At 41.6% G+C, this 27,239-nt stretch overlaps 1 protein-coding gene across 1 annotated transcript in view; it reads left to right on the forward strand.

The window, feature by feature from the left end:
* Positions 1 to 27,239, forward strand: part of LOC120054456 (potassium/sodium hyperpolarization-activated cyclic nucleotide-gated channel 2-like) — a 69,845-nt gene that overhangs the window by 25,097 nt on the left and 17,509 nt on the right. Inside the window, exon 5 of the mRNA XM_039001871.1 lies at positions 25,787 to 25,933. Within this exon, the coding sequence (XP_038857799.1) occupies positions 25,787 to 25,933 (147 nt within the window). The remainder of the gene's footprint in view (positions 1 to 25,786; positions 25,934 to 27,239) is intronic.

The following is a 27,239-nucleotide window of genomic DNA, read 5'->3' on the forward strand; positions in this document are numbered from 1 at the left end:
CAGTGCCTCCGACTCGGCTTCTGTCATCTACTGTTTGGCTTCTCTTCAAGACCTGAGACATGATTCCATCCTGTCTCTAGTTTCTGTCCCTCTGTCTCAGTCTCCAATACCTTTTTGTTATTATCTTGGAGAGATAATCATGTTTTCTGGTTCACAATACTATCAGGGAGCGACGAGGGGAAATTGTGTGCTTGAAACAGAATGAATTTGCATTTGAATGAGTGATTATATAAACCAAGTCTCCAATCAGATAACATTAAGTAGCCTAGTACAGTAAGATAAAAGTTAGACTAAATTCACAGGAAAGGGTTTTCCTGAACCAATTTTACATGATCTGTGTCCACTGCATACTATCATTCATACACAAGTGCACCAGATGTAAGTAATTTCACCTGCATGGGATAATGAATATAAACTTTCAATAGAGATGTGCTTCTCCCTATTCCTTACTCCCTAGTGATGGAGATACAACAGTGCTATGTAGCAATTTGTACCTACTCTGTATCTACACAACCTCTTTATGTAACTTCTTAAAAACATACATTTAGACCACTTAATGTAGAGTGAAACCACTCTCTGTTCCCTAGCTAAAGATATGCCCATTACTTTATCTCAGGACTGTTCAGACCTGTTACAACAAGTATGCTCCTGACACGGCACATCAATCCCTACTACTCCCTACTCAGTGACCGAGATGGAGAGAGAGATCTCTAGCTGAAGAGATGCACACGTCTCCTATCACAGGAAGAGCATGTAAAGCCACGAAGGCCCCGTTGTTCCTGGAACTGCTCTCTCTCATTCTCCCCTTCTTCCACAATGTCGGAACTAACGATGTGACTACTGTGATCCAGCTAAGACAGCTCATCACATCTAGATCTTCCTCAGGCCAACATACATGAGGGTGTTTTATTAATCATCAGCTACTGAAATACAGTATACCGGGATACACACTGAGGCAGGCATCAGATAACACAGTGGTAATGACACAATGTGTCTGAACTCTTGCCTCCGATCCCCACAAAAGTGTTTCTTTGTACAGGATAGTGTAAACACAGGCGTCAGTGCGTGGTCGTATTGACAGCGCAGTGTAAAAAGTTAGTCGTGGTTTCGGTGTTGAAACAGATTAGTCATGATACACTATATATACAAAAGTATATGGACACCCGTTCAAATGAGTGGATTCGGCTATTTCAGCCACACTCGTTGTGTATGAAATTTAGCACATGGCCATGCAATCCCCATAGACAACATTGGCAGTAGAATGGCCTTACTGATGAGCTCAGTGACTTTCAACGTGACACCGTCATAGGATGCCACCTTTCCAACAAGTCAGTTCGTCAAATTTCTGCCCTGCTAGAGCTGCCCGGTCAACTGTAAGTGCTGTTATTGTGAAGAGGAAAATAATAGGAGCAACAACGGCTAAGCAGCAAGGTGGTAGGCCACATAAGCTCACAGAATGGGCCCACCAAGTGTTGAAGCACGTAAAAATCGTCTGTCCTCAGTTGCAACACTCACTACCGAGTTCCAAACTGCCTCTGGAAGCAACGTCAGCACAATAATTGTTTCCATGGTCGAGTAGCCGCACACAAGCCTAAGATCATGCGCAATGCCAAGTGTCAGCTGGAGTGGTGTAAAGCTCTCTGGACTCTGGAGCAGTGGAAATGCGTTCTCTGGAGTGATGAATCACGCTTCACCATCTGGAATCTGGGTTTGGCGTATGCCAGGAAAAGGCTACATGCCCGAATGCATAGTGCCAACTGTAAAGTTTGGTGGAGGAGGAATAATGGTCTGGGGCTGTTTTTTCATGGTTGGGCTAGGCCTCTTAGTTCCAGTGAAGGGAAATGTTAACACTATAGCATACAATGGCGTTCTAGATGATTCTGTGCTTCCAACTTTGTGGCAACAGTTTGGGGAAGGTCCTTTCCTGTTTCAGCATGACAATGTCCCCATGCACAAAGTGAGGTCCAAACAGAAATGGTTTGTTGAAATCTGTGTGGATGAATTGGAACGCCGACTGCGAGCCAGGCCTAATCGCCCAACATCCGTGCCCAACCTCACTAATGCTCTTGTGGCTGAATGGAAGCAAGTCCCTGCAGCGATGTTTAAACATCTAGTGGAACGCCTTCCCAGAAGAGTGGAGGCTGTTATAGCAGCAAAGGGGGGCCCAACTCCTTATTAATGCCCATGATTTTGGAATGAGATGTTTGATGAGCAGGTGTCCACATACTTTTGGTGATTTAGTGTACATCCACTTTTACGTTGAGAGAAAGGTATTGTCATTGTTTGCAATGTCCACACTGTTAGACAATGCGTAGGCTACTGATTTATCAGAGTGTGGCATCTGGGCCTTAGGCGGTCAGAGTTTCTGTTTCTCATTAGACATTCAGCAGCTCATTCTCAATAGCTCTCTAAAAGTACACATTGTTCCTCTCCATGTATCTCACCCGGTCACACATTCCATGTACACTCTTAGAAAAAAAGGTTCCAAAAGGGTTCTTCAGCTGTTCCCATAGGAGAACCCTCTGGGGAAAGGGTTCCACACACACACACACACACACACACACACACGCGCACGCGCACACGCACACACTCATACGGGCACACACTCATACGGGCACACACAGGCATGTCTGCTGGGTTTTCTCACATAGGAGACAAGGAATACCATCAACCTGTGTCCTAATCGTCTGATGGTGTTGAGTAGAGGACAGACATGGAACACAGATACACTGTCGTAACGTGTCTGTCTCTCATATTGAGGACAGTGTGGCAACAGATGAGGCAGCAGCAGCATGTCCCTGTGTCCTCTCTTCCTCTGAGGTGACACAACCCCCATCCCTCTCTCACCTCCCTCCGTCCTTGACATCTAACTGCGTGAAACATCATCCGCCAGAGGACACAGCGTGCAAGTGGCCACGCCGCCCAGAGCGTTAGGCTTTATGTTACTGTCCTTCTCCTCCTCCAGAGGGATGCAGCAGCGCTGCTGAATATGCTCTGAAGAAAGATGTGACCCAAGGGGCCTCTAGGGCAGAACAGTTCTCCACTGGGGTCCAGTCAACCTACTGTCTTCGTTGACTCAACACAACCCCTGTGCCCTCTCTGGTACATGAGTCAATATTTCCAAAGTGTGATTGGTATTTATTTGCTTCTTGTGAAAGCTCATTGGAATAAGACAAATCAAAAGAAAATACTATGGAATGTGTTATGGGAAATGATGGTGTAGAAACACTTTACATGTACAGTGGTTCCTCCTTTAATAGTTGCAAGCTTACGCCGTGGGACTTTGAGGTAATTTGTGGTTTAGTACAGTACCCTGCATCACAACTTCATTGCTCCAGACCAGCGCAAGGGGGGTTAGAGCACTGATTATGCTTTTGGGTCCTACTGTGTCTCTAACTGACAATGAATTGGCAACATAAACCTAAATAGAAACTGATAATTGTGCACGACTTCAGTATTACTTACTAAAACTGTTGTTACACTAAGGTTTTTATTATTTTATTTTGTTAGGATTATTTTGCTCTTACTGTAGTATTGTAGCCCTCCGACAGGTTATGTTGTACAGCGTCTGAGTGGTGCAACGGTCTAAGACACTGCATAGCAGTGCAAGCTGTGTTGCTATAGATGCTGGTTCAATACCCCTGCCAGCCTTGACTGGGAGACCCATGAGATGACTGTAGGTTTTTGGTTTTTCTCCCTCTAAAAACAGAAATAAATCATTATAAATAACAAACTGGCTTTATTTACAAATTAATAACAATGTCTCACCCCATGTTCAAGAATGGCATTTTTCTCGCTCATTTTACGTTATTTAAAAAGGAAATCATCTCCAAAATATTTAAGAGGCATTGCACTAATAATGGCGCTGACTAAGGAAACGTTCCCGCTGTTCTGTTCTTAGTGCCAGTCTACACGTTCAAACTAAAACAATGTAACTAATAATGGCATCTTTATGCTTTCATGAATAAAATAATGATAAAAATACTCTTTCAAAATGCCTATGTTTATTTAGTTATGGATCCATAACAAATTACTATGGGAATAAATATCAATGAATTACAGAAATATCCTCCAATCCTCTATATGTAATTATTGGCGGAGAGTCACATCATATTTTACGATATACTGTAGGCCTACCGTAGGCGAAATGAGTCACTAGTGTTGAGTAATGTGCTTTTAAAAATGGTGTAGGTCTTATTTATTTAAAGAACATATTGAAGTTAGAAGCAATAGCCTACAACTATATAGCACCGTATCGCGTTGCTCTGAGACAAGCATGGGGACTGGTCTTGATTAATCAATGAGATTTTTATTTTCACTGAATCTCCGTTTGGGTTTATGGTTAGACTAGAATTAGAAAATTAGGGTGCAGATGTTTTGCTCTTAGTTAAGAACAAGGACAGCCTTCTCCTTCCTCCCCGTCGGGGAATTGAACCCCGGTCTCCCGCGTGCCCTGCCCGCACAACACAGGGATTCTTTAGCTAAATAGCCCAGTACTGTACTCCCGACCGTCATGTTGTACAGCGGCAGATTTTCCATTCCATCCTAACGGAAACCCTGAGGGTTTTTCATTTTTCTTGGAATAGAAACAAAATTAATTAAGCAAGTACCCGTCAAAAGTTGACACACCTACTCATTCCAGGGTTTTTCTTTATTGTTACTATTTTCTACATTGTAGAATAATAGTGAAGACATCACAACTATGAAATAACACATATGGAATCAGTTAAGAACAAATTCCTATTTACAAGGACAGCCTACTCCTTCCTCCCCGTCGGGGAATTTAACCCCGGTCTCCCGCGTGCCCGCATTCTCTAGTACAGCCATTATTGAAGGCTATCAAATGCTTCTCAAAGATGCCCTCTGCTGGTCAAACTAGCACTAACTAGCATTAATGGTACCAGTGGTTCACACTTAAATAACGTGCCATAGAATTCTGCAGCAACATGCAAGCTGCGCCGCAGTACGCTGCAACTTTTAAAGGAGGAACCACTGTATTAACTCATGTATATGACTTTGTCCCTATTCAGGTCCCCCTTGTCATTCCTTTTGAGCAGCATGCTTCATTGGGAGTCCCGGCTCGTTGAGTTTTATAGGATCCTGCTTAAGCTAAGTCAGTTCTGATGTAATCCACCCTGGACACCCCCTCTCCACACATCCACACATAAGTCACTGAGCCCCACCTCATCCTGCCTGCCTACGACATCCTGTGTTAATTCAAGGGACAATTTAATTTCCTCCTCTGGTTCTGTGGCAGCTCCCACTCCTAATGACAGCCATGCATCATGCCAATACGCCACAGACCAGTGGCTTTATGTCCTATAAAATATATAAAGGAACTCTGATCTCTTCCTCCGCTAAGTCTACAGGCTGAGGGGAACAGATTGGATTTCAGAAAATGTAATGCATCTTTATATAAGTGCAGGAAGAGATATAGCCCTGGCGCTGCCTGTATCTCTGCACTGAGCCTAATTTCATAAGATGGACAGTGGCACAGAAATATGACCTTGGAGAACAAGCTGTATTGTAGCAGACATGGAGGGTCACATGTCAGTGGAGCTTTAAAGAACTACACTTTCTGTCTGACTTCTAGTGAAGTGGAATATCCAATGCAGTAACTACCATATAACTGACTCTCCACAGACTCACATAGGTGTCCGTCTTACACAGGTATTGTATGGGGGGGTCTTTGTCTTTAAACACAGTGCACTGACTGTATGTTCTATGTGTGTGTTTGATTGCCATGGGGGTCCCTTTATCATATACTGTACTTCCTCCCGGAGCTTTGTGACAGTGTGTGTGTGTGTGCTCAGTGTGATGTGGTGTCAGAGCTGCCCTTTGGCCTGCAATGATACAGTGAGTCAGAGCTGTAGAGATCAGAGCTACTGACTGACATCCATCAGCTGCATTCAGCCACTGACAGCCTGGCAACTTAGTGGTAAAAAGATATATACTTCTCCATGGCGTGTGTCTGCCCTAAGTCCCACCATTCACCCTTGTACCTCACACACCCTGTGCCTAAAGTGACAGTGGCAGGGGTTTTGGTAGGAACGTACACTACTGTTCAAAAGTTTGGGGTCACTTAGAAATGTCCTTGTTTTTGATAGAAAAACACATTTTTTTGTCCATTAAAATAACATCAGATTGATCAGAAATACAGTGTAGACATTGTTAATGTTGTAATGTTGGCAGATTTTTTATGGAAGATCTACAAAGGCGTAGAGGCCCATTATCAGCAACCATCACTCCTGTGTTCCAATGACACGCTGTGTTAGCTAATCCAAGTTTATCATTTTAAAAGGCTAATTGATCATTAGAAAACTCTTTAGAAATTATGTTAGAACAGCTGAAATCTGTTGTCCTGATTAAAGAAGCAATAAAACTGGCCTACTTTAGACTAGTTGAGTATCTGGAGCATCAGCATTTGTGAGTTCGATTACAGGCTCCAAATGGCCAGAAACAAAGCACTTTCTTCTGAAACTCGTCAGTCTATTCTTGTTCTAAGAAATGAAGGCTATTCCATGCCAGAAATTGCCAAGAAACTAAAGATCTCGTACAACGCTGTGTACTACTCCCTTTACAGAACAGCGCAAACTAGCTCTAACCAGAATAGAAAGAGGAGTGGAAGGCCTCGGTGCACAACTGAGCAAGAGGACAAGTACATTAGTGTGTCTAGTTTGAGAAACAGACGCCTCACAAGTCCTCAACTGGCAGCTTCATTAAATAGTACCCGCAAAACACCAGTCTCAATGTCAACAGTGAAGAGGCGACTCCGGGATGCTGGCCTTCTAGGCAGAGTTGCAAAAAAAAAGCCATATCTCAGACTGGCCAATAAAAAGAAAAGATTAAGATGGGCAAAAGAACACAGACTCTGGACAGAGGAACTCTGCCTAGAAGGCCAGCATCTCGGAGTTGCCTCTTCACTGTTGACATTGAGACTGTTGCAAAATGAAAGTAGGGTAGTTGGTCAGGGTGGATGGGTGGGTTTCTAACGCAAACGTCTAGCAACCCAAAGGTTGCGAGTTCGAATCTCATCATGGACAACTTAAGCATTTTTGTTAATTAGCAACTTTTCAACTACTTACTACTTTTTAGCTACTTTACAACTACTTAGCATGTTAGCTAAATCTTCCCCTAACCCTAAACTTAACCCTTTTAGCTAACTCCTAAACTTAACCTTAACCCTAACCCCAATCCAATTGGGGTTAGGGTAGTGTGGATAGGCTCAGATATGGATTTGGTAAGGGCTTTGTACAAATGTAGTATAATGTGTTGAGATTGGCTGGGGAGTCCATATGTGGTTGTTAGGCAATAGATTGGAAATGGCACAAAACCCTGTCAATCCAACTTGAGATTTAGAGTAAGGATTGTAAGGGCGAAATTGTGGTTGTAGATCGAAATTGGATGTCATAGATCAATTACGGATGAGACCAAATCTGATCTGCTAACGTCCAAATCTGAATTTAAACTTTTTTAAAGAATTTTTTGGAAGACCTCCAAATGTAATCTAAATTAGGATTTCAATCCATTTTTAATACAACCCTTACTCCCTTAAACCTTTAGGGTCCTCTGAATTGAATTTCCTTCTAAAGAGAAACATATCTGAAGATCACATGTTTCTGACTTTGTCAGGGTCAGATTCTGACTGTCCTTCGATTAAAGTCTTTCAATGGGTTGATTTTTAGTCTTTCAAACTTATAAGGGGATTTCTCTGGGGGGTCTGTCACAAGTGTAGAGAGAAGTAGGCAGGAGGAAGTCACAGGTTTAGAACTACTGAATTTATTAAAGCACCATAATATAAAAGCAGGACGAAACCCAAAGTGCAAAATAATGAAGTACTCAGGAAATAGTAGGAGAGATTCCTCTCAGGAAAACAAGCAACATTTACAATGACCGACAAAGACAAATGACAGAGGGAGTATATATACAGTGATAGAGTGGGGATTGGAACCAGGTGTGTGTAATGATGACGAGACAAGTCCGGGGTTGATGAGTGAAGGGTGTTTGCCAGCAGCAGGTTTGTCAGCAGCTAGAAGGCTGGCGACACCGAACGCCTGAGCTGGACAGGAGGGGGAGCCAATGTGAAGGCTGGTTTGACAGGGTCAACGCTTTAACATGTCTATATTGATGAGAGGAGATGCATATGTGAGTCTCAAGCCAATGTATATAAGAAGGCTTGCCCCTAGACACTTATACCTTCAGTGGGTGGCTCCATGAGGCACCCCCAGCATCATACTTGAGTAAGCATATATGACAAAGTTGGCCTCAGGCCAAGGCCACACCCCCCCAACATGTCACATGACTCCTAGGTCAATCGGAGCAATGTCAGATTATAATTGTACTAAGCCCTTACTAAGTCCACCCCCCCCTCCCGTGGTCAAAAATTCAAGTGAAAATGGAATTGGATGTGGGTCCAATCTCAGATTTACGGTTAACACGGGACGTGACATCCAAAAGCCCCGGCCACCCTCCGGATTCAGACCTATTCCCATGTTAAAAAACCTAATTTGGATCTGAAAGTCCTTAGCCGTCTAGCTAGAATTTGTAACCTATCATACATGTTGAAATTTCGTAACATATTGTATGTTCCACAAATTCGTACGTTTTTGCAAATTCGTAACATATAATACAAATTGTAATTCATAACATATCATACTAAATGGAGTGTCTCGGATTTACATTGCATTCGGAAAGTATTCCGTATTTGTTAAGTTACGGCCTTATTCTAAAATGGATGGATTTTTTCCCTCATCAATCTACACACAATATCCTATAATGACAAAGCAAAAAGAGGCAAAATTATTAGAACTAAACACAAATATCACATTTACATAAGTATTCAGAACCTTTACTCAGTACTTTGTTGAAGCACCTTTGGCAGCAATTACAGCATCAAGTCTTCTTGGGTATGACACTACAAGCTAGGCACACCTATATTTGGGGAGTTTCTCCCATTCTTATCTGCAGATCCTCTCAAGCTCTGTCAGGTTGGATGGGGAGCGTTGCTATACAGCTGTTTTCAGGTCTCTCCAGAGATTTTAGTTCAGGTTCAAGTCCGGGCTCTGGCTGGGCCACTCAAGGACATGAAGAGACTTGTTCCGAAGCCACTCCTGCGTTGTCTTGGCTGTGTGCTTAGGGTTGTTGCCACAACTTTGGAAGTATGCTTGGGGTCATTGTTCATTTCGAAGACCCATTTGTGACCAAGCTTTAACTTCCTGACTTATGTCTTGAGATGTTACTTCAATATATGCACATAATTTTCCGTCCTCACGATGCCATCTATTTTGTGAAGTGCACCAGTCCCTCAAAACACTCCCACAACATGATGCTGCCACCCCAGTGCTTCACGGTTGGGATGGTGTTCTTCAGCTTGCAAGCATCCCCCTTTTTCCTCCAAACATAAGGATGGTCATTATGGCCAAACAGTTCTATTTTTGTTTCATCAGACCAGAGGACATTTCTCCAAAAAGTATGATCTTTGTCCCCATGTGCGGTTGCAAACCGTAGTCTGGCAGTTTTGGAGCAGTGGCTTCTTCCTTGCTGAGCAGCCTTTCAGGTTATGTCGATATAGGACTTGTTTTACTGTGGATAACGATACTTTTGTACCTGTTTCCTCCAGCATCTTCACTAGGTCCTTTGCTGTTGTTCTGGGATTGATTTGCACTTTTCGCACCAAAGTACCTTCATCTCTAGGAGACAGAACACATCTGCTTCCATCTGCTTCGTGCTTCCTGGTAGGCCTTGAAATACATCCACAGGTACACCTCCAATTGACGCAAATGATGTCAATTAGCCTATCAGAAGCTTCTAAAGCCATGACATAATTTTCTCCAAGCTGTTTAAAGGCACAGTCAACTTAGTGTATGTAAACTTCTGAGCCACTGGAATTGTGATACAGTGAAATAATCTGTCTGTAAACAGTTGTTGGAAAAATTACTTGTTTCATGCACAAAGTAGATGTCTTAACCGACTTGCCAAAACTGTAGTTTGTTAATAAGAGTTTTAATGACTCCAACCTAAGTGTATGTAAACTTCCGACTTCAACTGTACCTTGATATTGACTACTACAGTGGTTACAGAAAATATTGACACCGCTTGACCTTTTACACGTTTTGTTGTGTTACAAGAAGGGATTAAAATGGATAAAACAATATTTTATTGTCAACGATCTACACAAAATACTCTGTCAAAGTGAAAGAAAAGCATTTGGAAAAAAGAAAATACTAATATCTTGATTAGATAAGTCTTAAACCCCCTTAGTCAATACATGTTAGAATCACTTTTGGCAATGATTACAGCTGTAAGTCTTTCTGGGTAAGTCTGTAGGAGCTTTGCACACCTGTATTGTAAAATTTGCACATTATTCTTTTTAAAATTCATCAAGCTCTGTCAAGTTGGTTGTTGATCATTGCTAGACAGCCATTTTCAAGTCTTGCCATAGATTTTCAAGACGATTTAAGTCAAAACTCTAACTAGGCCACTCAGGAATATTCAATGTCATGTTATCCTAAAAACTCCCTAATCCTTGCCAATGACAAGCAGACCCCTAACATGATGCAGCCACCACCATGTTGACAATATGAATAGTGGTGTACTCAGTGATGTGTTGTGTTGGATTTACCCCAAACATAATGCTTTTTATTCAGGACATAAAGTTATTTTCTTTGCCACATTTTTTGCAGTTTTACTTTTAATGCCTTGTTGCAAACAGGATGCATGTTTTGGAATATTTTTATTCTGTACAGGCTTTCTTCTTTTCACTCTGTCATTTAGGTTATTATTGTGGAGTTACTACGATGTTGTTGATCCATCCTCAGTTCTCATATCACAGCCATTAAACTCTGTAACTGTTTTAAAGTTACCATTGGCCTCATGGTGAAATCCCAGAGCGGTTTCCTTCCTCTCTGGCAACTGAGTTAGGAAGGACACCTGTATCTTTGTAGTGACTAGATATCTTTGTAGTGACTATTAAACTTTGGACACCGTCCAAAGTTTAATGAATAAATTCACCATGCTCAAAGGGATAATCTTTGTCTGTTTTTTTTTTTTTTACCCATCTACAAATAGGTGCCCTTCTTTGCGAGGCATTGGAAAGCCTCCCTGGTCTTCGTGGTTGAATCTGTGTTTGAAATTCCGTTCTCGACTGAGGGAACTTACAATTATGTGTGCGGTACAGAGATGAGGTAGTCATCAAAAAATTATGTTAAACACTTTTCTTGCACACAGAGTGAGTTTATGCAATTTATTATGTGAGTAGTTAAGCAAGCTTTTACTTCTGAACTTATTTAGGCTTGCCATAACAAAGGGGTTGAATACTTATTGACTGAAGGCATTTAGCTTTACATTTTTTATTAATTTGTGAACATTTCTAAAAACATAATTCCACTTTGACATTATGGGGTATTGTGTGTAGGCCAGTGACACAAAATCTAAATTAAATTAATTTTAAATTCAGGCTGTAACACAACAAAATGTTGGAAAGGTCAAGGGGTGTGAATACTGTCTGATGTACTCTACATACATGTATGGGATTGGGAGATGATAGCAAACTGGCTACTGCTCTCTCCAGTTAACACTTTAGAATGACTTTCTATAAGCAATCATAAATATTTCCAAGCATTTTAAACAATTGCATGCTTCTATGGATGTTTATGCCAAAAAAGCCAAGATCGATTGTAATTCATTTTGAATGAATTAGATTATGATTAAAATCGGATTATGTGGAAAAGAAAAGGATTTGACTGAACGGTTTGAGGGGGATTTCCATACAGTTAATTAATGATTTCAACATTCACATATTCAGGTTGTGTGTTTGTGTGTGTGTGTGTGTGTGTGTGTGTGTGTGTGTGTGTGTGTGTGTGTGTGTGTGTGTGTGTGTGTGTGTGTGTGTGTGTGTGTGTGTGTGTGTGTCTGTGTGTGTGTGTGTGTCTGTGTGCGCGTGTGTGCGCGTGTGGACGTGTTGGTCCCCACAAGAATAGTAAATAAACAAACATTTGACCAACTAGGGACATTTTGCTATTTCTACGGGGTTAAGGTTAGAGTTAGATTTACGTTAAGGGTTAGGAGCTAGGTTTATGGTTAGGAGCAAGGTTTAGGGTTCGGAGCTAGGGTAAAGGTAAGGGTTAGGGAAAATTGGATTTTGAATGGGACTGAATTGTGTGTCCCCACAAGGTTAGCTGTACAAGACTGTGTGTGTTTGTGTGTGCTTGTGCGTGCATGTACTCATGGGGATGGGTGTGTTTTTGTATTTGGCTATGAGAATTTTCTGTTTTACCAACCTTTTAATATTTCCTGTTTGGCAGATATATCATATTTCATAACTGTTTCATAAAATACTGATTTATCTTTTTGTATTTAAATGGATGTTGACTTATTCTACTTATGTAATCACTCTCTTAATACTGTCCTATAATGTATATATATATCAAAGCCTACCCTGGTGTTTTGTAGAAGTAAAAATAAGTCTAATTATTATACAGTTGAGGAAGAAAGTACATTTGTAGTCTCATGCTAAGTGTGATTGAAAGTGTTTCTGACACACCTTTGACTGCAGGTACACTGAGCTTTACTTGGAGCTTCATTAAGAAGAGGTTGTCAAATACATAGCCGATTCATATTTCATCTTTATTTTCTTATTAGATGATATAACAGTGAGAAGGGTTATGCCAGATAACCCCACAACAAGGACTACAGCCCAAAGGGTCACAACTCTGTTTCTGACATTACGCTCTCCTCTGTAAGGGACAGATCGAAATGTATTGGGGGGAGGGGTGGTCCAAAATAGAGGCGGGTTGTCAAACTTATTTTTTTTGCTTTGGAGAGGGTTGTGTGTGTTTTCCCTGGTTTACATTTGCTCTTCTGCTCGTATTTTCCCTTTAAACAATGGCTTGACTTAATTTTTATATTACCCTAATAAAGTTTAGAAACGTTTGTGAAGGCTTGGTATGGTGTGGCTATTATTAAACTTTAGCTACTGCATGACTATGATATGAAGGCAGTGTGTCCCGGCGCTCCAACTGGCTCAACACTTGAACTTGAGGTGAGGAAGTCTGTTTCAGGCCTACCAGAGTTACTCCTATAATCTAACAATAAAATGCTTATCTTTATAAAAAACATTTTGATAAAAAATGTACGAGTTACCCTCCTTCTGTACATTATATCTGTATAGCAGACGCAGTAGCCATCTCACATAAAGAAATACATGTTGGTGTCGTAGGATGCCACCGGCATACTGTATCTTTATATCTCTGGGGTTAGGCCTAAACTTCTCTTCCTTTATATAGGCATTATATATAGTACCAGTCAAACGTTTAGACACACCTACTCATTCAAGGGGTTTTCTTTATTTTTACTATTTTCTACATTGTAGAATAATAGTGAAGATATCGAAACAATGAATAACACATATGGAATCATGTAGTAACCAAAAAAGTGTTAAACAACCAAAAATATATTTTATATTTGAGATTCTTCAAAGTAGCCACCCTTTGCCTTGATGACAGCTTTGCACACTCTTGGCATTCTCTCAACCAGCTTCATGAGGTAGTCACCTGGAATGCATTTCAATTAACAGGTGTGCCTTGTTAAAAGTTCATTTGTGGAATTTCTTTCCTTCTTAATGCGTTTGAGCCAATCATTTGTGTTGCGACTGGGGCTGTATACAGAAGATAGTCCTATTTGGTAAAAGACCAAGTCCATATTACGGCAAGAACAGCTCAAATAAGCAAAGAGAAATGACAGTCCATGATTACTTTAAGACATGGAGGTCAGTCAAGTGCAGTTGCAAAAACCATCAAGCGCTATGATGAAACTGGCTCTCATGAGGACCGCCACAGGAAAGTTACACCCAGAGTTACCTCTGCTGTAGAGGATACGTTTATTAGAGTTACCAGCTTCAGATTGCAGCCCAAATAAATGCTTCACCGAGTTCAAGTAACAGACACATATACACTGTTCAGATGAGACTACGTGAATCAGGCCTTCATGGTCGAATTGCTGCAAAGAAACCACTACTAAAAGACACCAATAAGAAGAAGAGACTTCCTTGCCCCAAAAAAACACAAGCAATGAACATTAGATCAGTGGAAATCTGTCCTTTGGTCTCATGAGTCCAAGAGAGATTATTGGTTCCAACCGCCGTGTCTTTGTGAGACGCAGAGTAGGTGAACAGATGATCTCCGCATGTGTGGTTCCCACCGTGAAGCATGGAGGAGGAGGTGTGATGGTGTGGCCATGCTTTGCTGGTGACACTGTCTGTGATTAATTTAGAATTCAAGGCACACTTACATTGGGGCAAAAAAGTATTTAGTCAGCCACCAATTGTGCAAGTTCTCCCACTTAAAAAGATGAGAGAGGCCTGTAATTTCATCATAGGTACACTTCAACTATGACAGACAAAATGAGAAGAAAAAAAATCCAGAAAATCACATTGTAGGATTTTTAATGAATTTATTTGCAAATTATGGTGGAAAATAAGTATTTGGTCAATAACAAAAGTTTATCTCAATACTTTGTTATATACCCTTTGTTGGCAATGACAGAGGTCAAACGTTTTCTGTAAGTCTTCACAAGGTTTTCACACACTGTTGCTGGTATTTTGGCCCATTCCTCCATGCAGATCTCCTCTAGAGCAGTGATGTTTTGGGGCTGTTGCTGGGCAACACGGACTTTCAACTCCCTCCAAAGATTTTCTATGGGGTTGAGATCTGGAGACTGGCTAGGCCATTCCAGGACATAAAGGAAACTCTGAAATGGCATATTGTTTTTATAAAGATTTTAGAATATTCACATGAAAATGTGTCTCCAATTAGATGGAAACCTAGCTGTACAGTCGTGGCCAAAGGTTTTGAGAATGACACAGATCAAATCAAATCAAATGTATTTATATAGCCCTTCTTACATCAGCTGATATCTCAAAGTGCTGTACAGAAACCCAGCCTAAAACCCCAAACAGCAAGCAATGCAGGTGTAGAAGCACGGTGGCTAGGAAAAACTCCCTAGAAAGGGCAAAACCTAGGAAGAAACCTAGAGAGGAACCAGGCTATGAGGGGTGGCCAGTCCTCTTCTGGCTGTGCCGGGTGGAGATTATAACAGCACATGGCCAAGATGTTCAAATGTTCATAAATGACCAGCATGATCAAGTAATAATAATCACAGTAGTTGTCGAGGGTGCAGCAAGTCAGCACCTCAGGAGTAAATGTCCGTTGGCTTTTCATAGCCGATCATTAAGAGTATCTCTACCGCTCCTGCGGTCTCTAGAGAGTTGAAAACAGCAGGTCTGGAACAGATAGCACGTCCGGTGAACAGGTCATGGTTCCATAGCCGCAGGCAGAACAGTTGAAACTGGAGAAGCAGCACGGCCAGGTGGACTGGGGACAGCAAGGAGTCATCATGCCAGGTAGTCCTGAGGCATGGTCCTAGGGCTCAGGTCCTCCGAGAAAGAGAGAATTAGAGAGAGCATACTTAAATTCACACAGGACACCGGATAAGACAGGAGAAGTACTCCAGATATAACAAACTGACCCTAGCCCCCCGACACATAAACTACGGCAGCATATAAATACTGGAGGCTGAGACAGGAGGGGTCAGGACACAGATATTAATTTCCACAAAGTTTGCTGCTTCAGTGTCTTTAGATATTTTGTCAGATGTTACTATGGAATACTGAAGTATAATTACAAGCATTTCATACGTGTCAAAGGCTTTTATTGACAATTACATGAAGTTGATGCAAAAAGTCAATATTTGCAGTGTTGACCCTTTTTTTTCAAGACCTCTGCAATCCGCCCTGGCATGCTGTCAGTTAACTTCTGGGCCACATCCTGACTGATGGCAGCCCATTCTTGCATAATCAATGCTTGGAGTTTGTCAGAATTTGTGGGTTTTTGTTTGTCCACCCGCCTCTTGAGGATTGACCACAAGTTCTCAATGGGATTAAGGTCTAGGGGGTTTCCTGGCCATGGACCCAAAATATCAATGTTTTGTTCCCCGAGCCACTTAGTTATCACTTTTGCCTTATGGAAAGGTGCTCCATCATGCTGGAAAAGGCATTGTTCGTCACCAAACTGTTCCTGGATGATTGGGAGAAGTTGCTCTCGGAGGATGTGTTGGTACCATTCTTTATTCATGGCTGTGTTCTTAGGCAAAATTGTGAGTGAGCCCACTCCCTTGGCTGAGATGCAATCCCACACATGAATGGTCTCAGGATGCTTTACTGTTGGCATGACACAGGACTGATGGTAGCGCTCACCTTGTCTTCTCCGGATAAGCTTTTTTCTGGATGCCACAAACAATCGGAAAGGGGATTCATCAGAGAAAATTACTTTACCCCAGTCCTCAGCAGTCCAATCCCTGTACCTTTTGCAGAATATCAGTCTGTACCTGATGTTTTTCCTGGAGAGAAGTGGCTTCTTTGCTGCCCTTGACACCAGGCCATCCTCAAAGTCTTCGCCTCACTGTGCGTGCAGATGCACTCACACCTGTCTGCTGCCATTCCTGAGCAAGCTCTGTACTGGTGGTGCCACGATCCCGCAGCTGAATCAACTTTAGGAGACGGTCCTGGCGCTTGCTGGACTTTCTTGGGCGCCCTGAAGCCTTCTTCACAACAATTGAACCGCTCTCCTTGAAGTTCTTGATGATCCGATAAATGGTTGATTTAGGTGCAATCTTACTGGCAGCAATATCCTTGCCTGTGAAGCCCTTTTTTGCAAAGCAATGATGACGACACGTGTTTACTTGATGTTTACCATGGTTGACAGAGGAAGAACAATGATTCCAAGCACCACCCTCCTTTTGAAGCTTCCAGTCTGTTATTCGAACTCAATCAGCATGACAGACAGCCTTGCCCTCATCAACACTCACACCTGTGTTAACGAGAGAATCACTGACATGATGTCAACTGGTCCTTTTGTGGCAGGGCTGAAATACAGTGGAAATGTTTTTTGGGGATTCAGTTCATTTGCATGGCAAAGAGGGACTTTGTAATTAATTGCAATTCATCTGATCACTCTTCATAACATTCTGGAGTATATGCAAATTGCCATCATACAAACTGAGGCAGCAGACTTTGTGAAAATTAATATTTGTGTCATTCTCAAAACTTTTGGCCACGACTGTCGACACTCTAAAGACTGGCAAGTGCGCTAGTCTAGTGTCACTTGGAATATGCCTGCACATCATGGTTCACCAGCAGCCCCAAACATCTAAAGAATAAGTTACCAGCCCAACAAGCTTGTAAGATTTGAACTTAAACTCCCCCCTCAGACTTATCTGGAGGTTAAGCATCTTTTTGTCTACAGTGTATCTGTGACAATGTTGCATTAGGAGGTCGGTGAAGGAGTCAGGCGCAGGAGAGCAGAGATGTCTGAGATGTGTACTTTAATAGGCAAGTCCACCAAATACAGATATGGCACAATCCTAAAGTCAAACGCCCTCGACAACAGAGACACCCGTTACTCACGCAAGGAGGAACAAACAAAGCTCCTAAATAACACACACTATTTAAATGCGTGAAACAAAAAAATAGGCACAACCTCACCGAGCTACATCACAAAATAAAACAATCCCGCACAAACCTAGGCAGGCAACAGGGGTAATTATACACACAGAAATGAAGGCAAATGAAACTAGTTGTGAAAGAACCAAAGACAAAACAAACAGAAAAGGAAAAAAGGATCGGTGATGGCTAGTAGACCGGCGACGCCGAGCGCTGAGCGCCGCCCGAACAGGGAGGAACAGGGAGAGGAACTACCTTCGGTGGAAGTCGTGACAGTATCTTTGTAATGTGTCTGTATCTATATAATTGTATTTATGTTAAAAATAGGGACCACAATGGAAAACAGTCCCCGACTTTATTGTGCAATCCCGGTACCTTGAAAAAATCTTTGTGTATATATATTTTATTCTTTCGGACCAATAAAATCAATCAATCAATCAATCCAAACTGTGCAGTGGCCAATTGATGAATGGAAAGAGAGATCTGTTACAAAACACCAAAATGTTTAACCTCTCTGCGCACAGATCCCTTTAGCGGGATCATTTCCCTAAACAACCGCTGAATTGCAGGGCGCCAAATTCAAAAATATTACTACAAATATTTATAATCATGCAATCACAAGTGAAATATACCAAAACACAGCTTAGCTTGTTGTTAATCCACCTATCGTGTCAGATTTTGAAAATATGCTTTACAGAGAAAGAAATCCAAGCTTTTGTGAGTGTATCAATCAATGCTACAACAGCTAGCCCCAAATTAGCATGGTCACGAAAGTCAGAAAAGCAATAAAATTAATCGCTTACCTTTGATAATCTTTGGATGTTTGCATTCACGAGACTCCCAGTTACACAACAAATGTTATTTTTGTTCGATAAATATTACTTTTATAACAAAAAAACGCCATTTGGGTTGCGCGCTATGTTGAGAAAACTACAGCCTCGTTCCGTTCGACGACAATTCCAAAAAGTATCCGTAATGGTCGTAGGAACATGTCAAATGTTTTTTATAATCAATCCTCAGGTTGTTTTTAACAAACATAATCGATAATATTTCAACCGGACTGTAACCTATTCAATAAGAGAGAAAAGGAAAATGGAGAGCTCCCCTCTCGCGCGCAGGAACTATTCAGAGGACACCTGACTACTTTTGAAAAATCTTGTTCATTTTTCAAAATAAAAGCCTGAAACTATGTATAAAGCCTGGTCACAGCCTGAGGAAGCCATTGGAAAATGAATCTGGTTGATACCCCTTTAAATGGAAGAAAGACTGGCCAGGAAACACAGATAAAAAAAGAAAAAAAGAATATCACTTCCGGGTTATATTTTCTCAGGTTTTCGCCTGCAGAATCAGTTTTGTTATACTCACAGACAATATTTTGACAGTTTTGGAAACTTTGGAGTGTTTTCTATCCTAATCTGTAAATTATATGCATATTCTACTATCTGGACCTGAGAAATAGTCCGTTTACCTTGGGAACGTTATTTAAAAATAAAATAAAAATCTGACCCCTAGCGTCAAGAAGTTAGTGACATTTGAAGATTGTCAAACCAAGCCAAGATGTATTTTCTGTTTGTTGAGATTTACATTTATTGTGGTGTTGAAAATGCTAACCATGATATTGCTCCCATCTTCCCATTCATCCATTCATATACATAATGAATGTTGGGATGGGCCATTGACATGCATGGAACACATCAGCACCATATATTATTAAAGAATGGAGTTTGCATGTATGACAAGTCTGATGCTGCACTGAATTCCCCAACTGCATAACCACACACACGTGGTGATAATCACACAACTGCATAATTACACACTTCTCATGAGCATGGCCTTATTTCTATTACAGTTTATTGGATGACTGTCATTCATATTCCATTCACCCAGTTCAATGTAACATCGATAGTTTCAGGCTACTACATGATACAACATTTTTCCCTATACCAATAATGAGGTTGCTACAACCTAGCCTATGAATGAAAGTTTACAATGTAGGTGTACACAGGTAGAGAGAAAATGTTTAGGTGACGAACAGTGACACATTTGATACTGCCTTGCACGCTCTTTCCCGCATCTAGCTGATCTAGGGTGTAATCATTAGTCCAACAGTTTCTATTGGACAAATCCAAGAATGTTTATCCCTGTTTCGTTCCGTTTGCTTCTGTTTAAGAAATGTTTTACAACAGAATTGGTGGAATGAATACACCCTTGATCACGTGTAAACACAGTTCACTTCATAACAGCCACGTTGTATTCCTTCTCACATCTATGCGATCTCCTCTCACCTTTTCCCTTCGTTTGTGGACTTCAATGCACAACACATCAGCTGTATGTGTATAGGCGAAAAAACCTTTCCAAGCAAAACCATATCATAACCGCTACACACAGCCTACATAGTTTTCATCATATTAGCTAAAAGTCAATCATAGTCAACATAGCTAATAGAACTAACACGTTAGTAAACTCGCTACAATCATGCAGTAACGTTACAGTGTGCAGTTCAATAAGAAGCTTAGCAGTTACACTGGCAGGTCCAGGTGGCAATAAATTAGTAAAACCAAAAGCTTACCTTGATTTGGAAGATTTCCAGTGTTGTGTTGGATAGTCATAGCCAGCTAGCTACCATAGTATCCCTCTGTTTGAGCCGAGTATTTGAGTAGGCTAAACTAGCTAGCTAGCTGCATTTGTTTGCTAAGTAGGTGTAAGTGAAAGTGAAAATAAATGACAAAATATAGCTCACTCACTCTCTCTCTCTTGCTTCTCCTTCATTTTTGAAGAAATTAATTTGTTAACTGTTCAACTATTGTCTTTCTCTCTCTGAGTCAACTACTCACCACATTTCATGCACTGCAGTACTAGCTAGCTGTATCATATGCTTTCAGTACCAGATTCATTCTCTGATCCTTTGATTGGGTGGACAACACCTCCGGAAGTTGTCATAATTACTGTGTAAGTCTATGGAAGGGGTGAGAACCATGAGCCTCCTCAGTTTTGTATTGAAGTCAATTTACCCAGAGGAGGACGGAAGCTAGCTGTCGTCCGGCCATACCATGGTGCAGCCCTACAGAGTGCTGTTGAGGCTAATGTAGACCTTCATTGCAAAACAGTGTGTTTTAATCAATTATTTGGTGACGTGAAAATATTTAGTATAGTTTTATCTGAAAATAAACACTTTTTAAATGTTTCACAACTTTTATGAAATTGACTACGGAGGATGGTCCCATTCCTCCTCTGAGGATCCTCCACTGGTGGAGATAGTCTTCTGTGATGGATGCTGTATTTTTCATCCACACATGGCACCGCCCTGACAATATTATACGATGGGAGTGGCCATGTGACGTGTGTAGCTTTCATTAATTTCCTGCTTGACAACTGACTTGACAGGAACATTCAATTTCAGCACATATTTCATATTGTCAATATAAAGTGGTGTGACATATTTACAAGCAAAGTAGTCATATTAGTAGGCTTGTGAAAAGTCCATAAAATTGTTTTTGCATTCAGAGCTAATCACTATAAACGATAATCAGTATTTTTTAATTTTTTTATTTCACCTTTATTTAACCAGGTAGGCTAGTTGAGAACAAGTTCTCATTTGCAACTGCGACCTGGCCAAGATAAAGCAAAGCAGTTTGACACATACAACAACACAGAGTTAACATGGAATAAACAAACACACAATCAATGTTACAGTAGAAAAATCTATATACAGCATGTGCAAATGATGTAGGATAAGAGTGGTAAGTCAATAAATAGGCCATGGTGGCGAAGTAATTACAATATAGCAATTAAACACTGGAATGGTAAGATGTGCAAGTAGAGATACTGGGGTGCAAAGGAGCAAGATAAATAAATAAATACAGTATGGGGATGAGGTAGATTGGATGGGCTATTTACAGATGAGCTATGTACAGGTGCAGTGATCTGTGAGCTGCTCTGACAGCTGGTGCTTAAAGCTAGTGAGGGTGGTAAGAGTCTCCAGCTTTAGTGATTTTTGCAGTTCGTTCCAGTCATTGGCAGCAGAGAACTGGAAGGAGAGGCGGCCAAAGGAAGAATTGGCTTTGGGGGTGACCAGTGAGCTATACCTGCTGGAGCGGGTGCTACGGGTGGGTGCTGCTATGATGACCAGTGAGCTGAGATAAGGCGGGGCTTTACCTAGCAGGGTCTTGTAGATGACCTGGAGCCAGTGTGTTTGGCGACGAGTATGAAGCGAGGGTCAGCCAACGAGAGCATACAGGTCGCAGTGGTGGGTAGTATATGGGGCTTTGGTGACAAAACGGATGGCACTGTGATAGACTGCATCCAATTTGTTGAGTAGAGTGTTGGAGGCTATTTTGTAAATGACATCGCCGAAGTCGAGGATCGGTAGGATGGTCAGTTTTACGAGGGTATGTTTGGCAGCATGAGTGAAGGATGCATTGTTGCGAAATAGGAAGCCGATTCTAGATTTAATTTTGGATTGGAGATGTTTAATATGAGTCTGGAAGGATAGTTTACAGTCTAACCAGACACCTAGGTATTTGTAGTTGTCCACATATTCTAAGTCAGAACCGTCCAGAGTAGTGATGCTGGAAGGGCGGGTAGGTGCGGGTAGCGATTGGTTGAAGAGCGTGCATTTAGTTTTACTTGCATTTAAGAGCAGTTGGAGGCCACGGAAGGAGAGTTGTATGGCATTGAAGCTTGTCTGGAGGTTAGTTAACACAGTGTCCAAAGAAGGGCCAGAGGTATACAGAATGGTGTCGTCTGCGTAGAGGTGGATCAAAGAATCACCAGCAGCAAGAGCGACATCATTGATGTATACAGAGAAAAGAGTCGGCCCGAGAATTGAACCCTGTGGCACCCCCATAGAGATTGCCAGAGGTTCGGACAACAGACCCTTTGATTTGACACACTGAACTCTATCAGAGAAGTAGTTGGTGAACCAGGCGAGGCAATCATTTGAGAAACCAAGGCTGTTGAGTCTGCCAATAAGAATGTTGTGATTGACAGAGTCGAAAGCCTTAGCCAGGTCGATGAATACGGCTGCACAGTAATGTCTCTTATCGATGGAGGTTATGATATCGTTTAGGACCTTGAGCGTGGCTGAGGTGCACCCATGACCAGCTCTGAAACCAGATTGCATAGCGGAGAAGGTACGGTGGGATTCGAAATGGTCGGTGATCTGTTTGTTAACTTGGCTTTCGAAGACCTTAGAAAGGCAGGGTAGAGTAGATATAGGTCAGTAGCAGATCTGAAAAGGATAACTTTTTAAATGTTTCACAACTTTTATGAAATTGACTACGGAGGATGGTCCCCTTCCTCTCCCCCTTTGAAGAGGGGGATGATCGCGGCAGCTTTCCAATCGATGGGAATCTCAGACGATACGAAAGAGAGGTTGAACAGGCTAGTAATAGGGGTTGCAACAATTTCGGCAGATCATTTTATTAATATGACTATCCACTGTATGTCTAACTGCTATGTTCAGTGAAAAAGCTAAATATTTCTAGATTTCCAATTTTCGAATCAAAAGCAGACAATATTATATTGTGTATGTTGTCAGAAACTGTGATTTATTTGGATGGATCTTTTCACCATGGTTTACCCAAGTTCCCCATTATATAATAATCTGAACTGTTTAGTATGATGTACTTGGCACCAATGTAATCATTGACCATAAAAACATAGCTGTAAACATCACCTTTTCTGTGGTGTCATGTTTGGTTCAGCAAATATGAAGAAAAATGCATTTTCCAGCTATGGCGGAATAGCAAAATGGCCGTCAGAGCTGCCAGGGGGGAGTTTTTGAGGTTGTACATGGTAAAATTGTAGTCCTTGACCATAAAAACATAGGAGTAGATATCACCCTTTCTCTGTTATCATGTTTGGTTTAGCAAATATGAAGGAAATACATTGTCCGGCTATGGTGTTGTCCGGCTAGGCGTTTTTGCAATGGCTCCTTTTCTGAAAATGTTCAGGACCCTAAACTGTACAAGTGTACCAAGTTTGATGCTTTTAAGAAAAAGTTAACATCCTTTTCACGTATAGCCTGGACTCAAACACATATATACCTCCCCAGGCCCATACATAAAGGCAACAAAATGCCTGTTCCATGTTGGGGCAGAGAGGGAGAGAAACCAAAGCCCTTGAGGTGGCTGGATTGGCCCTTGATCTCCTCCTTGGTGAGTCCAGTAGTGAGTACTGAATCTGTACTGCAGTAATTTCTCACAGCTGAACCCAGTCAGAGAGAAAGGAAAGGGAACGGGGAGACCTAATCAGTTGCACAACTCAATGCATTCAACCGAAATGTGTCTTCTGCATTTAATCCAACCCCAGAGACAGAGAGAACAATATGGAGAAGGACAGATAAAGAGAGAAAGATAGAGAAAATGAGAGAGGGAGAGAGTGAAAGAGAGAGAGATAAAGAAAGGAAGAGAGAGAAAAATCCTCCTCCTTCAGATGGGGCTGGCATTATCAGCCCATGTGGCTCGTCAATTAGTCACTATGACTCTAGGATCACAGCTTCCTGTTGGTTCATTCATGTGTGGATTCATTGACACTTGATGTAATGATGGGTGGGGACCGGTGGTATGAAAACCAAGGCTGTTGATTACAAACGCAACATATTTCACCATTGTTTCTGGCTGATTCTGCATCTGTACAGTAATCTATTCCCGTTTTATAATTAAACGGAAGCTGAAAAGGTTGTGGTTGGAAGGGGGCGTTCACTGTATTGTTTTAATACACAGCTAAGTCACATGATTCAGCTACCTTCTTCTTCTCGATCTACGTGTTTCGCGTTGTGTGTGTGACAGGTGTGTGTATTGTTAACTGAAGTCCAGTGATGCTTGAAACTAGAATAAAACCCAATTTTCTGCTCTTATATCAATGGATGAGCAAATACCCTGCTTATTCTTCAGTTGCAGCAACAGACTGTACACATGAAAGGGCACCATTTTACACTACTGTGTATACATGAAAGGGCACCATTTTACACTACTGTGTATACATGAAAGGACACCATTTTACACTACTGTGTATACATGAAAGGACACCATTTTACACTACTGTGTATACATGAAAGGGCACCATTTTACACTACTGTGTATACATGAAAGGACACCATTTTACACTACTGTGTATACATGAAAGGACACCATTTTACACTATTTTTTCATAAAACCAGGCATTAAATATGTTTTGATGAAGCAGAATTGACACAATTTGATTGGCAGCTACCTCAAAGAGAGAAGGAAACACTGGATTTAACACTGAATATGGTTTGAATCATTGAAATTCCACTTGAGCAGGGACCTTCTCTCTATGAACAAACATAGAGTATACTTAGAGTACTACAGTCCAGCCACCACTTTACAAACATCAGATCAGAATGGTAAACTACCCCTGTGCATATACCCATCAATTCCACTGGAAGTAACTTTCATCTATGCCTCTTAGAATAGTACCCAAGTACAGGAATGCATGTTGCTCCAATTAATACCCTGTCCTCCACTGAATACAGCCATCATCATCATGCCAAGAGTGGTTGCATGTCCAATAATATGACTACTGTTGCCAGATAAACAGTTGTGTCAGGGTTATATTGGTTTGTGTTGACTGAGAGCAGGCCTGTGGTTTAATATATGTCAAATAGAGCCTGGTACACATCTGACATACTCTGACACAGTAAATGACTAAAATGTAAATGTGGGAAATCTCTGGGGCTTTCTGGAGCTGTCACTTTTCCTCAACAACTAAATGTTTTCCCTCTCCCAGCAGCTCTGTAGCATATATAGGTCAGGTGATTGCTGTGAACGTGTCTTCCTTGTCTTCCCTATGTATGTTTATGTTCAATGTACAGTAAGAGGTATAGAACCACAAATGTTTAGCTCATGGTTTCATGGATATGCAATAGGTTGTTTATGGTGAATTGTATTGTATGAGAATGCATACAACAACCACAATGCATTGAGTTCTAGTGTTAATATCCTCATGACCTTAAAATAATAGGAATTAGGTTAAAGGGTTAAGGTTAGGGAAGGGTTAGCTAACATGCTAAGTAGTTGAAAAGTAGCTAAAAAGTAGTTGTAAAGTGGCTAATTATCTAAAATGCTAAAGTTGTCCATGATAAGATTCGAACGCGCAACCATTGGGTTGCTAGACGTTAAAAGCCCAACCAACCACCCCCCTTTCATTTTTGCCTTCAGTAATCTTCTGTCTTATGTAACCATACCAAACATAACATATCATGCTAATTTGAGTGCCCCCTCTTTCTTCCCTCTTTCTTTCCCTCTCCCTCTATTTCTTGTTCTCTAGTACAAACAAGTGGAGCAGTACATGTCTTTCCACAAACTGCCGGCTGACTTCCGACAGAAAATCCATGACTACTACGAACACAGATACCAGGGCAAGATGTTTGATGAGGAGAGCATCCTGGAGGAGCTTAATGAACCACTGCGGGAGGTAAAACAACCAAACACACCATCAAAACCCTGACAAGGTCTTGCACTTAAAGAAAGGAACAAAGGAACTGAAAAACAATGTCTCTGCCCCGCATGTCTTTTGCAAACATGCCCACTGAGAACTTCTGAAGTTCTGAACCACTTCTTTTAAATCACAAAAAATCAAATCATACTTTATTGGTCACATTCGCCGAATACCACAAGTGTAGACTTTACAGTGAAATGATTACTTATGAGCCCGTTCCCAACAATGCAGAGTTAAAAAGTAAGACAAATATTTGCTGAATTAAAAAGGAAATAGTAACTCAATAAAAACCATAACGAGGCTATTTACAAGGGGTACCAGTACCAGGTCAATGTGCAGGTGTACGAGGTAGTTGAGGTAATTGAGGTAATACAGTATTTACATGTGGGTAGGGGTAAAAGTGACTAGGCCATCAGGATATATAATAAACAGAGTAGCAGCAGCGTGTGGTAAAGTGTGTCTGTGTGAGCGTACGTGGTGGTGTGTGTTTGAGTGTTAGTGTAGTATGTGTGAGTGTGTGGGTAGAGTCTAGTAGGTGTGCGTAGAGCCAGTGAAAGGGGGTCAGTGCAAAACAATCAAGATAAATAAAGAAGTAATAAAGGTGGTCAATTTAAATTGTCTGGGTGGCCATTTGATTGATTGACTGTTCAGTAGTCTTATGGCTTGGGGGTGGAAGCTGTTCAGGTGCCTTTTGGTCCAAGAATTAGCGATCTGGTACCGCTTGCCGCGCGGTAGCAGGGAGAACAGTCTATGACTTGGGTGGCTAGAGTCTTTGACAATTTTTAGGGCCTTCCTGACACCGCCTGATATAGAGGTCCTGGATGTCAGGAAACTTGGCCTCAGTGATGTACTGGGCCGTACGCACTACCCTCTGTAGCACCTTGCGGTCGGATGCCGATTTGTTGCCATACCAAGCGCTGGTGCAGCTGTAAAACTTTTTGAGGAGGATCTGCCAAGTCTTTTCAGCCTCCTGAGGGGGAAGAGGCATTGTCGTGCCCTCTTCACGATTTTGTTGGTGTGTTTGGACCATGATATGTCCTTCGTGATGTGGATACAGAGGAACTTGAAGCTCTCAACCCGCTCCACTGCAGCCCCTCCGTTTCCTATAGTCCACGATAAGCTCATGGTGATTTTAGGCTTGTGTGCGGCTGCTCGTCCATGGAAACCCATTTCCTGAAGCTCCCGACGAACAGTTCTTGTGCTGACATTGCTTCCAGAGGCAGTTTGGAACACAGTAGTAAATGTTGCAACCAAGAACAGAAGATTTTAAGCGCTTCAGCAC

This window comes from Salvelinus namaycush, chromosome 10 (genome assembly GCF_016432855.1).
Source record: "Salvelinus namaycush isolate Seneca chromosome 10, SaNama_1.0, whole genome shotgun sequence".
Classification (NCBI taxonomy): Eukaryota; Metazoa; Chordata; class Actinopteri; order Salmoniformes; family Salmonidae; genus Salvelinus; species Salvelinus namaycush.